Source organism: Schistocerca gregaria, chromosome 11 (genome assembly GCF_023897955.1).
Source record: "Schistocerca gregaria isolate iqSchGreg1 chromosome 11, iqSchGreg1.2, whole genome shotgun sequence".
In the NCBI taxonomy this organism is placed as follows: domain Eukaryota; kingdom Metazoa; phylum Arthropoda; class Insecta; order Orthoptera; family Acrididae; genus Schistocerca; species Schistocerca gregaria.
Window position 1 is genome coordinate 78,836,205 of NC_064930.1, and position 13,649 is coordinate 78,849,853.

A 13,649-nucleotide genomic window follows, 5' to 3' on the forward strand; every position below is an offset into this window, starting at 1 on the left:
TACCCTACCATTGAGGTCTGATATATTACTATCTGCGTTGTAATTAAATGAAGTTATGATTGCCAAAGGCTTACTGTTTCTGAAGTATTTATGTCAGTAAGGTAATAACAGGAATTGGCATGATGGTATTTGGGACCTAACCTTTCACTTTACATCCATTTATCCTTAATTGTTAGGTCTCGATAGTATTACTTTATTTCCAACAGTTATTTGCCGTGCACATCATTTTTGTATTGGTATGATTGTTAGATTTTGAGGACAGTGATTTCACGGGGTGTTTATAAATCCTGCATTTCTCACTTAAAAATACACTTTTCCCTGAGTGAAACTATGCTTTTTCTTTTTTCCCCCCAGGCAAAAATACACTACATTGTGGGTGAAAGTACATTTTTTTCCATGTAAAGTAATAATATATAATATTCTTTCCTCTCAGAGCAGTAAAAAGTACCAATCCTTTGGATGGTACAAGTTTTATACACAGTCATAGAATTTCCTGGCACTTTTTAGGAAACGAAACCCAGCAGAAAACAACATATTTTAGAAAGATCATTGATGTGTGGCAACTTGTACACTGCATATTTTCATGTTACAAAAGTATACATACAATTCCACCAAATACAGTTTGATGCGCTTTTGTCAGCCAGTCATAGTTCGTGCCATGTGATCTTGCCAGCCAATGACAGCAGACATTCAGAGCACGTGACACACGATGTACTCAGCCAGTAGCAGTATCACCGCTAAATAGCGAAAAATGGTTCAAATGGCTCTGAGCACTATGGGACTCAACTGCTGTGGTCATCAGTCCCCTAGAACTTAGAACTACTTAAACCTAACTAACCTAAGGACATCACACAACACCCAGCCATCACGAGGCAGAGAAAATCCCTGACCCCGCCGGGAATCAAACCTGGGAACCCAGGCGTGGGAAGCGAGAACGCTACCGCACGACCACGAGATGCGGGCGTTAAATAGCGCTCACTGAAAGCAGTTTGTTGTTACAAAGCACTGAATAGTCTTCCTCCTAAAGCCTTTGACACATTTTGCTATCGGCAGATGCTTGTGTGTGCACTGTGTTTTGTTGTTGAAAATGGCACATTTTCTTTTAGGTTAGGTTAGGTTAGGTTAGGTTAGGTTAGGTTAGGTTAGGTTAGGTTAGGTTAGGTTAGGTTAGGTTAGGTTAGGTTAGGTTAGGTTAGGTTAGGTTAGGTTAAAGTTTAATTTTGGTGTTATTTATGTTTTATTGCCACAGTATTATTTTGCAGTAGTGGGCTCAAATAAAATTCTTGTTACAGTATCAGTTCTTACCAGTTAAAATTACAAAAACTTAAATGAAAATAGAAACAATGAAAAATTTCACAGAATTCTAAAAAAAATCCCAGGTTTTTCTTGGATGAAAAATTCCTGCGTTTTTCCTGTATTTACTGGTTGTTCCAGGGTGTATGCACCCCCGTTTAAGAACTTCACTCAAGACTGTTAATTATATATCTTACCCAAATGTGAACTTTTGTGAATAGTTACATCAGCTTCAGGTTACTGTATGCTAACAATCATCTTGTCAGACACAGAGTGTAGTATGAGGTTATTAAGTTATCTGTACTGTAATTATAATAGATGGGATTTGATCTGGCCATAAACAGTAGTTCATTCAACATCTAGTCTTGGAAACTAACAATCTACTCCTGGCATGTTTGGTGTATTTCCACTTAATAATGTCTAATGGAATAATTATCTAGGATAACTGATCACTTAGGAAGGAACTACTGATTGCATAAAAGTGAGCAGTAAGGATTGTATGTGGTGTTCACCCATGGTCATCATGTAGGCATCTCTTCTAGTAGTTAAGAATATTCACTACACCACGTATACTTACTAATGGAATTTGCCATAAATAATCTATCACAATTTGAGCAGAACAGTGATGTCCATGCCTACACCCATTATTAAAGGTGTTAGTGGCTCAGAAGTTCAAATGATCTATGGTACTTGCAACTAATCAACTAACTGTAACTAACTTACGTACTTAAGTAGTGTTATTTTGTCAAAAACTTGCAGGCTACACTGTAAGGCAGCTCGGATAGATGGGCATTGCCGAGCTGATTCAGGGTCAACATAAATACACAATAAGAACATAGTTGTGAAAATAAAATTTTCGCATGCTTTATTTCTCACGATGACACGGTTCCTTAATGGCAAACACTGAACAGTCACTGATCGACATTTGCATAGTCACTAAAGCTGGTTTTTTGCTAACAACATAAAACACACAGAGAAATGCTCCTGAGAATACACCCAGGCTGACAAATTAATTGACCCCGACAGAGTTCTGAATACATATTTAAATGGATAATGATTATTTTTAATCCCTACATCCTACATTGGCAGTCTAGTGCTCAGTAATTTATCTGTACCACGAGCTTAACTTCACACAGCACACATACATTTGCAAATACACACACTGATTGTAAGATTAAATATCATTTTTCTTCTCACAGAAAATTACAACTAATAATACTTTCACTTGCTAAGCACCATTTAAAAACAACATAGTCTCCTCTGCTTAGGACCATAACATAAATTGGTAAGCAGTCCACAAACACAAAGAACAATACAAAAATAAATATATCTCTTTTTCTCTTGCTCAAAAAGCATTCACACGTAATACACACAGATATCAATAACTCACTACTCAATTACGTTTGGTGCTTTGAAGACTTATAATCTAATTTACAGCAGCTGACAAAATTCTAGAGTTGTGTGCAAGTTTATACTATACTACACTCATTTTTTAAGTTTGGCACCAGCAGTAACTTCATTACTTTTTGTTTATTTTCTTTTAAAAGTACCAGTTAAAATGGAGACCATTTAAACAGCACTGCTTGTAAGCATGATTTTCAGTAATTCTTCAAACTCTATGTAAAAACCTATATATTTTTTGAACTGTCAAACTCAAAGCTTTCATTTTCTGGACACGCAGAGCTGACTAGATCGGACAACCATTTACTCTCGGGTGAGAAAGTCGTCTGACCAAAGCTGTTATCACAGCACGTGCTTGTACTATGCAGAGTGTGTTGGCCATAATGTATTTCTGAAGAAAATTTGAGAAACAGGCATTACTCCTAGAAGAAATTTCATGTAATCACTTAGATGCACTGTGCTGCTTTATCATATTTTGGGGTGCCAAGTATAACAATGCACACAAAAACTTGTTTGCCAGAAACTTATGCTAGAATCGCCCACAAGAACCACACTTGTAGAAGTTTTCAAGGAGTGAGGTACACGCGCGTGTGTGTGTGTGTGTGTGTGTGTGTGTGTGTGTGTGTGTGTGTGTGTGACACACAGACACAGACACACACAGACAGACAGACAGAGAGAGAGAGAAGAGAGAGGAGAGAGAGAGAGAGAGAGAGAGAGAGAGAGAGAGAGAGAGAGAGAATGGTGAATTAGTTATTTTGGGGGAAGGAGGTAGTGCGAGAGAAAAATAATAATAATAATAATAATAATAATAATAATAATATGTACAATTTCTGTGGAACAATTTCTACAACATAACATTAATTAGTACATATTTTCAGTTGAATAATTTTATATACAACATTACTGGTCTCCTGGAAACAGTTCTTTACACAATAAAATTACTCACTTACATCGAAGTGAGAAATATACAACATCTGTTACCATTTTTAATTGAAGTGTGATATGCTTCCCTCAACAGCATTCATAACACAAATTGCTGAACTTGCAGGCCACTTCAATGACGAAAAGTTTGTTACCAGTGGCAAGACTATAATAAATTACTTTACAATACAACACTCATTCATGATTTTCAGTTATTAGGCAGCTCTAAAATAAATACTTCACAGTTCCGGACCACTAATACCAAACACACAGTTACTCAGGCAAGCTTCAGCGCTCAATCTGCACCACTTGCTCTACGCCACTCTCCTTTCTCCAGTACCACACAACCTGGAACCTCACACTCTCCCACATACTCACAAGCCACTAATTCAACTTTGTTACACAACACTTCCATTCCATATACCAGCCGCCACCACCCCGTGACCAACCCTAAACCACCTCGCAGACTGAGCACGTTCCGATGCTGCCCGTGAAAGACAAACCGTCACAGCCCTACCGGCGTCCTGAGCGACGCCGGGAATTCAGTCTTGCACTCGCTACAAACTCTACAGTCAGTTCAGAAACTTCCCACCGTAGCCGAGATCGTTGCACAATTTGTACTAACTGTAACTAAACTCCACAGAGTTCTCACTGACTGGACGTATGGGTACATTTTGAAACAATTGCAGAACTGGAAAAATTTTGGGAAAACGCATCAGGAATAGACCTGCGCCCAGAAGCGTCCGGTCCACAGCTCGGGGCTCCTACGCACCCCTCTTATCACCGAGTCCGGGCGGCAATCGCCTCCCCCCGCAACCCCAGCTCCGGAGGTGCTCCACCCCCGCCGCCACCCTTTGATGCTCCCTTCAGCTGCCCACCGCTTGACGACTGCCGAGGGACACGTGGAGACCGTGAGTGTAGCCTCCGGAAAACCTGTAATCCGTGAGTGCGTTATATTGCTCATATATCTGTTTATTCCTAATAATAATAATAATAATAATAATAATAATAATAATAATAATAATAATAATAAAAACAACACATTCCCACATACAAGTATGCACCACAAAATGTACTGGAGAATGATGAATACAAATTATACTGGAACAGAACCATTGTAACAGATAAAACAACACCACATAACAAACCTGACATCAGACTCACCAATAAAAAGAAGTAGTTAACACAACTAATCAAAATTCCATACCCAATACAACAAATATACAGAAGAAAACAGGAGAAAAAATTGAAAAATATATCCAACTGGCTGAGGAAGTCAAGGACATGTGGCATCAGGATAAAGTTGACATTATACCAATTATACTATCAACTACAGGAGTCGTACCACACAATATCCACCAGTACATCAACGCAATACAGCTTCATTCAAACGTATATATTTAAATACAGAAATGTGTAATTATTGATACATGTTCAATTACCTGAAAGTTCCTACATGCAATGTAACATACACCGTACAGTTAAAAGGAAGTCACGCCTGATCAAGGTCCACATCACTTTCCATTTATAACCAGACATAACGTCTGAGAAAGGAAAGAAATAATAATAATAATAATAATAATAATAATAATAATAATAATAATAATAATAATAATAATCACCATCATCATCATCTTTCCTCATTATGGAGAAACAAGCAGTGTTGGCTGCAAGAACCCCACTTAGTTAGGTTGGATTACCATGAATATATTAACCAACTTACTGATATTTGGTAGTGATGAGTGAATGGAATACCACATACAAATATCCCAGCAAGTAAATGCCCTTTGGTAAAGCTTTAAAAACATTGCACACTGTGTCCTATAAAACAGAATAAAACAGCAGATGACCAAAGGGTATTTTTAGAAAATACGTAACCTGCTTTGTCCCTAAATTGACAAACAACACACACTGGAAATAAGAAGGCAGCAGCACATTGCCTTACTATGGCATGTGACGCAGCCCAATGGAGACCAAACGAGATCAGGCCTACAGTAAGGCTTTACATCAAAACATGCCAGATACGTAGTGCGCATTCTCTTGCACACGTCACACTGAATACGAAAACATACCAGGCCCCTAAGACTAGTGTGTGCAGCTCACGGCAGATGGTGCAAGCAGGCTGTGACCTATGATGGCACTCAGTTGCTAAATCTTGTCATAACAATAAACTGTAACAGTGTTTATAGATGACTAGTGTCCTAAAATTGCTGATAAAATGTTTACATTAGAAGTAAAAATAATCAGGGCGACTAAAAATTAAAAATTAAAGTATATAAAATAGTCCAATGCTATAATGGAAAAGCATAAAAGTACAGAGGGGAGCTCCGAATATCAATATTGAGTGTCGCGAGTAGTATTACAGATCATGCTCTGCTATCTACCTGTCACTACTGACAAATGTTGATTTTACGTTTGTATTAACATTTATCAGTGTCCCACTGAAGTCTACTGCATGGCTTCAATGCTGCAGTTGTTTGGCATATGTACACTGTTAATCAGCAATGACAGATAGGTAGCACGGCATGATTTTGCGCGTTGAGGAGGGGTGGGGGGGTTACGGGTGTAGATTCTAGCTTTAGGGAGATTCAGGTATGTACAATGGTTTTGGCTATAATACTATGTGGGACACTCTGCATTGGTATTCAGAGCTCCCCTCTGTATTTTTATGCTTTCCCATCATAGCAATGTATTTTTTATATACAGGGTGATTGAAAAGTCAGTACAAATTTGAAAACTTAATAAGAATAATGTATATAGAGAGGTAAAAATTGACACACATGCTTGGAATGACATGGGGTTTTATTAGGGGGGAGGTTGTGGTGGTGAGGGGGGGACACACCTCAGTCCGTGCGAATACTGGCTTTGGGGTTACCTGAAGTCGCAAGTGTATCGTGATCAACCGACATCTCTAGGGGGACGCTGAAAGACAACATCCGACGCCACTGCCTCACCATAACTCCAGACAAGCTTTACAGTGCTGTTCGCAACATTATTTCTTGACTACAGCTATTGTTGAGGAATGATGGTGGACATATTGAGCATTTCCTGTAAACATCACCATCTTCGCTTTGTCTTACTTTGTTATACTAATTATTGCTATTCTGATCAGATGAAGCACCGTCTGCCGGACATTTTTTTGAACTTTTGTATTTTTTCTTGGTTCTAATAAAACCCCATGTCATTCCAAGCATGTGTCAATTTGTACCTCTCTATCTACATTATTCCATGATTTATTCACTTTTCAAATTTATACTGACCTTTTGATCATCTATTACTTTAGCTTTTAATTTTTATTCACTTTGATTATTCTGACTATTAATGTAAACATTTTATCAGCATTTTTTAGAACACTGGTCATCTATAACAACTGTTGCAGTTTATTGTTATGATAAGATTTAGCAACTGAATACCATCACAGCTCACAGCCTGCACGCACCATCTGCCGAGAGCTGCGCACACTAGTCTTGAAGCCTCGTATGTTTTCATATTCAGTGTGACGTGTGCTAGAGAATATGCACTACGCGTTCAGCGTGTTTTGTTGTAAAGCTTTACTGCAGGCCTGATCCCATTCGGTCTGCGTTGGACTGCGCCACATCCCATAATAAGTTTATCTGCTGTTTCCTTCTTATTTCCAGCATTGTTTGTCAATTTAGGGACAAAGCAGGTTAAATATTTTTTTTAAAATACCATTTGGTCATCTGCTGTTTAATTCTATTTTGTAGGACACTGTGTAGTGTTTCAGAAGCTTTACTAAGGGCATTTACCAGCTCGGATATTTTATGCATGGTATGCCATGTACCCATTCACTACCAAATATTAGTAAGTTGTTTAATACACTCCTGGAAATTGAAATAAGAACACCGTGAATTCATTGTCCCAGGAAGGGGAAACTTTATTGACACATTCCTGGGGTCAGATACATCACATGATCACACTGACAGAACCACAGGTACATAGACACAGGCAACAGAGCATGCACAATGTCGGCACTAGTACAGTGTATATCCACCTTTCGCAGCAATGCAGGCTGCTATTCTCCCATGGAGACGATCGTAGAGATGCTGGATGTAGTCCTGTGGAACGGCTTGCCATGCCATTTCCACCTGGCGCCTCAGTTGGACCAGCGTTCGTGCTGGACGTGCAGACCGCGTGAGACGACGCTTCATCCAGTCCCAAACATGCTCAATGGGGGACAGATCCGGAAATCTTGCTGGCCAGGGTAATTGACTTACACCTTCTAGAGCACGTTGGGTGGCACGGGATACATGCGGACGTGCATTGTCCTGTTGGAACAGCAAGTTCTCTTGCCGGTCTACGAATTGTAGAACGATGGGTTCGATGACGGTTTGGATGTACCGTGCACTATTCAGTGTCCCCTCGACGATCACCAGAGGTGTACGGCCAGTGTAGGAGATCGCTCCCCACACCATGATGCCGCGTGTTGGCCCTGTGTGCCTCGGTTGTATGCAGTCCTGAATGTGGTGCTCACCTGCACGGCGCCAAACACGCATACGACCATCATTGGCACCGAGGCAGAAGCGACTCTCATCGCTGAAGACGACACGTCTCCATTCATCCCTCCATTCACGCCTGTCGCGACACCACTGGAGGCGGGCTGCACGATGTTGGGGCGTGAGCGGAAGACGGCCTAACGGTGTGCGGGACCGTACCCCAGCTTCATGGAGACGGTTGCGAATGGTCCTCGCCGATACCCCAGGAGCAACAGTGTCCCTAATTTGCTGGGAAATGGCGGTGCAGTCCCCTACGGCACTGCGTAGGATCCTACGATCTTGGCGTGCATCCGTGTGTTGCTGCGGTCCGGTCCCAGGTCGACGGGCACATGCACTATACGCCCTCGCTCAAAGTCCGTCAACTGCACATACGGTTCACGTCCACGCTGTCGCGGCATGCTACCAGTGTTAAAGACTGCGATGGAGCTCCGTATGCCACGGCAAACTGGCTGACACTGACGGTGGCGGTGCACAAATGCTGCGCAGCTAGCGCCATTCGACAGCCAACAGTGCGGTTCCTGGTGTGTCCGCTGTGCCGTGCGTGTGATCATTGCTTGTACAGCCCTCTCGCAGTGTCCGGAGCAAGTATGGTGGGTCTGACACACCGGTGTCAATGTGTTCTTTTTTCCATTTCCAGGAGTGTATTTTCTTGGTAATCCAGTCCCACTAAATGGGGCCACACCCCTATCAAGATATTTTTTTATTTCTTCAGAAGATCAATCCAGAGATGCCTAAATAAAAGTGTAACACATCCTTGGGAAAAAAAAAATAAATATATTCTCTGTGAACAAGACTGCTTGTTTCTTCATATAATACGTACTGGTTGCTGTACCAGCCATGTTACAAACTTTTTCTTTAAAATCTTAAAACCCCAATCTTTTCAATTACGCCACTTGCTCTCTATACACAATTTCCACTTTCTGGATGGGCTTAAATATAAAGGGTTTAGTATAAGTGCACATATTTATATTGGTGACTGAGGACACTGTACTGAACAACATTACATCAGTATTTACGCCATTTTCAGTCAAATAATTTAGCTATCACAAGTCCTATGTTTAAGGTTGGATTGCACCTCCACTAAAGCATGGCACAAGCCAGCCATTATTGTCTATTTTTCTCTGGGAGCCAGGTCAGGTACTCAAATGCCGATGTATGGATGCAATACAGACAGTCTACGCCAACAAGAGCCGTCGTCAGTTATGGCTACAGAGCTAGTTATAACTGAGCAGAAAACATCAAGTCAAAGTTTGTGGTGTGTTTGTGGCAATACTGTTCCATGCAGAGAGAAAAAAAAAAAAAAAAAAACCACCAAACTGTTATGTATAAATATTAGCACACAACATATAAAAATATCTGCACTTAAACCCGTTACACACTGTATGTGTGTTTGTTTTTCAAATTATCTAGGCTACATCAAATTTTTTACCAGCTCAGCACTATACTGAGCAGAGTCAGACATGAAATGCAACTGCATTTCTGGCTAGTGCCCATTCACTATTACTGCTGCAAAATGAAGTACAACTAATGACAGTTTTTTTTCCTTTCCTCCTCCTGTCACTGGCAAACAAAAATGAATTGGCATCACATAAATACTCTTCCAAGTGAGCATCTTCATGATGCCAAATGAAGTGTGAATAAAAACATAATAAAGCAAAAACCACACCACACTACATTACAACCACAAAACTAACCAGGCTGTGTTAAGTCGAACCGTACGAGGTGTCAGATGTTACATCCCACATACATTGCATTTCTTAAATTGACAGAGGCCACACCAGAAGATAATGTTTTACTTCAATCCAAATGGAAAATGGCTCCACCAACCCATCTCAGAATTTTTTATTTGTAGCACCATGCAAACAGGTAGGTAAATGATGCACCAAAATCAGAATAGAAAAATCTGTTAACAGTTTTCTATCAAAATGCACGGGACTTAGGCAGCAAGTTAAGTGAAACTTAAGTCCTTCCGTATGACTATTTAAAGCCTTCAGGCAAAATTCAACAATGTAAAATGCAGGGTGGAATGTAACAATATTATGAAAAAGGACAGTTGCTACTCATCATATAGTGGAGATGCTGAGTCACAGGCAGACACTAGGAATAGATTGTCAGAAAATGAGCTTTCAGTCAACAAGGCCTTTGTCAGAGATAGGAAAAAAAAAAAAAAAAAAAAAAAAAAAAATCCTCTGGCAAAGGCCTTGTTGACTGAACGCTCATTTTCTGACAATCTTTTTGTTGTGCCTATCTGCGACTCAGCATTCCCGTTGCATGGTGAGCAGGAACTATCCTTTTCATAATATTGTTATTTAAAGTCTTGTGTATAAAAGAGCACTGGTTCAAAGGGATGCAGCATGTACTGCTGTTATTCAAGAGTTTGAAATAATACGGAAGTGTTGTAGCCCCATAAAGGACACTGAACATACATATATGTTAGGATGGGGCATCATTCAAGAGAAATAAAACATACTAAAATAAAATGCACGGAAAAAGATTTTGAATACTGCACTTGGGTGTTAGAATTAACATTTTTATTTACACGTGCACACACACACACACACACACACACACACACACACACACACACACACACACACACATTTCACTGTTTTCTTGCAAAGCCTTGAAATGCTGCTACATGAATTCAAATATCAGCTAAAATGCAATTGTTTTTGACAATATCACTGTTAATTTTAAAATGACTATGCTAAACACTAACAGCTGATCAATCTATTGTTGTCTTGTACTATGACAGCAACAACACATATGGACACTGAATGTATAAATCAGACTAACTGACCAAATAATTTTCAATATGAACAAATGTGAACATATCACTGATGTGACAGACACCAGGTTATTGGACAATAAGCCAGCCACATTGAACATAATATTACAACAAAAAAGGATCCAATTGTCAATTATACATACAGGAAAAGAAGATTTGTTAGTGACAATAGCCTAAAGGTTTCTAATCCCTTGTTAAAAATGTAACTTGGCACAGGTTATGTATCTGTAATGTAGATATTTAAGTTTCAGTCATTTCTTACAAGTTATAGACATTGTTACAATGCTGTGTTTCCAATTAAATGATTCAAAATTAAAATTGAAGGAAACACATAGGTAATCCAGGGAATAAGAAAATAAGCAGACATCCTCAGTAAGTTAAACAAATCAGCCAGGAATACTGAAACAACATGGGAAAAGCTGCTGTATAAACAAATTAGTAGTGTAGGAAAAGACAGATTGCTACTTATCGTAAAAGTGACACATTAAGTCGCAGATACGTACAATTAAAATATACTTACACATAAGCTTTTGGCCACAGCCTTCATCAAAAAAGGAAAGAGAAACACAATTCATACACAAAAGCAAGGTCTTTCAATTGTGCCTGTCTGCAACTCAACATGTCGTCTTTACAGAAGTAGCAATCTATCTTTTCCTGCAGTGTTGGTATTCCAGCATTGAGTTTCCATTGTTTCTATAAAAAAATTTAATACAAGCTATGAAGGTTGATAATAACTCATATATCAGGATATATCAATAAAAATTTGTAAATAGAAATGTAGGCAGAAAAGAAATCATTACGATTGAAGGTAAAACTGCTAGCGACCTATAGTAGAAATCCAACATATTCAACAAACTTTACACAAATTCCGTACCCTCACATTACGTATTATACAGGTACTAGCTTGACTCCAATAGCTATGATGTGCAGGTTCTGTAACTTCTACACTTCTACAGTTGTTTAGCACCAAAACTTTTGAAACTTTTTATATTCTGAATTTCCTTGGAAAGGGTGAAAGAATCAGCCAACCAGTTGAATAACGAAGGTTTAAAAGGAACCTATGACATAGGTTTTGTTTTGCTTTAGGGTGCGAAAAACAACTGGGGTCATACGCACTCAAGTCAAAACTATAACACGAAGAAAGACAGGAGTTACAAAACGTCTATACGTCAGTCTCAATGGACATAATACAAGACAGCTAAGAACAGGTACATGGAAAAAATGCTAAAGAAAGAAACCATACAGAAATAGAGGTCAAAAACTAAAAATTAAATAGCCTCACCATATTGCTTCGGTGGGTAAAAAGTAAGATACGGTCGACAGCCCACGAGACATTTGCAAAAACGGCTGATGACTCAGATGGCAAACACAAGTAGGGACGCATGGTTAAAAAATGGGCAGTCCGTCAGGAAATGGTGGACAGTCAAAACTTGGGTGCAATGTGCACAAAGTGGTGGTGCAGCGCCACTTACCACATGACGACGGCTAAAAAGGCGGAGCGCAATACGCAGCCTACTTAAAATGACCTCCTCCTGGCGGGAGGGTCGAGAAGAGGTCATCCGAGCCAATGGGAGAGGCTTAATAAGCCAAAGTTTATTTCCGTGGAGGGAGGACCATTGGTGATGCCAAAGGGAGACAACCTCCTGACAGACGGCAACACAGAAATCGTCAGAAGGAATACAGGAACTAGGGGGCTGAGATACGAGGACTGCAGCCTCGGCAGCAGCATCAGCAGCCCCATTTCCTGGCAGACCGACGTGACCGGAAACCCACAGAAACGTCACACTGGCTCCACCGAGAGTGAGCAAGTGGCAGTTTTCCTGGACGCACTTCCCTACTGGGAAGGGCGGTGTACAGAGCACAGACTTTGAACGGCATTGAGTCAGTCTGAGCAGAGGACACAACTGAAAAGGCTGTGTCGCCTGATGTACTCCTGATGTAAATACTGAGCAGTGTGCCGGAAGCCGGTATCTAGAGACACGGGTACCAATGATGAGGGCACACCCTACTCCACAGTCAGCCTGAGAGCCATCAGTGTATACAAAGGTACTATCGTGAAGTTCTGTGGAAAGGTCGTGAAACTGAAGGCGACTGACTGAGGCTGGAGTAGCGTCCTTAGGAAGCGAATGACGGCCAAGGTTAACGTGGGCCACTTCACGAAGCCAAGGTGGTGAACAGCTCACACCCACCGGGAAAGATGCCGGTAGTGTGAAGTTAAGCCGCCGTATCGAGTGCGGAAAGTGGATTCCAGGAGGTAACAGAGAAGAGGGACGCATCCCATACTGGCGATCGAAAGAATCATCACAGGACGGGTGGCCACGCACGGCAGACAAACAGCAAGCATACTCGCTAAGAAGAAAGTCACGGCGGTAGTACAGTGGTAGTTCAGCAGCTTCAGTGTACAGACACTCAATCGGGTCGGTGTAAAAGGCGCCCGTGGCCAAACGGACGCCAGAATGGAGGATAGTAACACAAACAGAAGAGGACGGTTTGATCGGCACCCAGGGAAGTACCGCCGAGGACACGTAAGACACTGTGGGACTGTGTACAGTGGGCTATCAGGTATAACAAGGGGGAGGATCGAGAGTGTTTCCTACCGAGCACAAGCACCGGGAATTTTGGAAGGGCAACATACCCAAGATGTAAAGATGATGGGAGAAACCAACTGCATCACCAGTTATTCGTACAGACGGTTTTGTCAGTGGAAAACCGAAAGCCACTGTCGATGCTCC

General features: G+C 40.7%; 1 protein-coding gene across 7 annotated transcripts in view; it reads right to left on the reverse strand.

The window, feature by feature from the left end:
• Window positions 1-2,132: 2,132 nt before the first annotated feature.
• The window catches only part of LOC126295142 (sorting nexin-13-like), a 324,588-nt gene continuing 313,071 nt past the window's right edge, over window positions 2,133-13,649 (reverse strand). For all 7 annotated transcript variants that reach the window (XM_049987428.1, XM_049987425.1, XM_049987427.1 and 4 more), the window contains one exon: window positions 2,133-4,548. In XM_049987428.1, coding sequence (XP_049843385.1) covers window positions 4,396-4,548 — 153 coding nt within the window. In that variant the 3' untranslated portion in view covers window positions 2,133-4,395. The remainder of the gene's footprint in view (window positions 4,549-13,649) is intronic.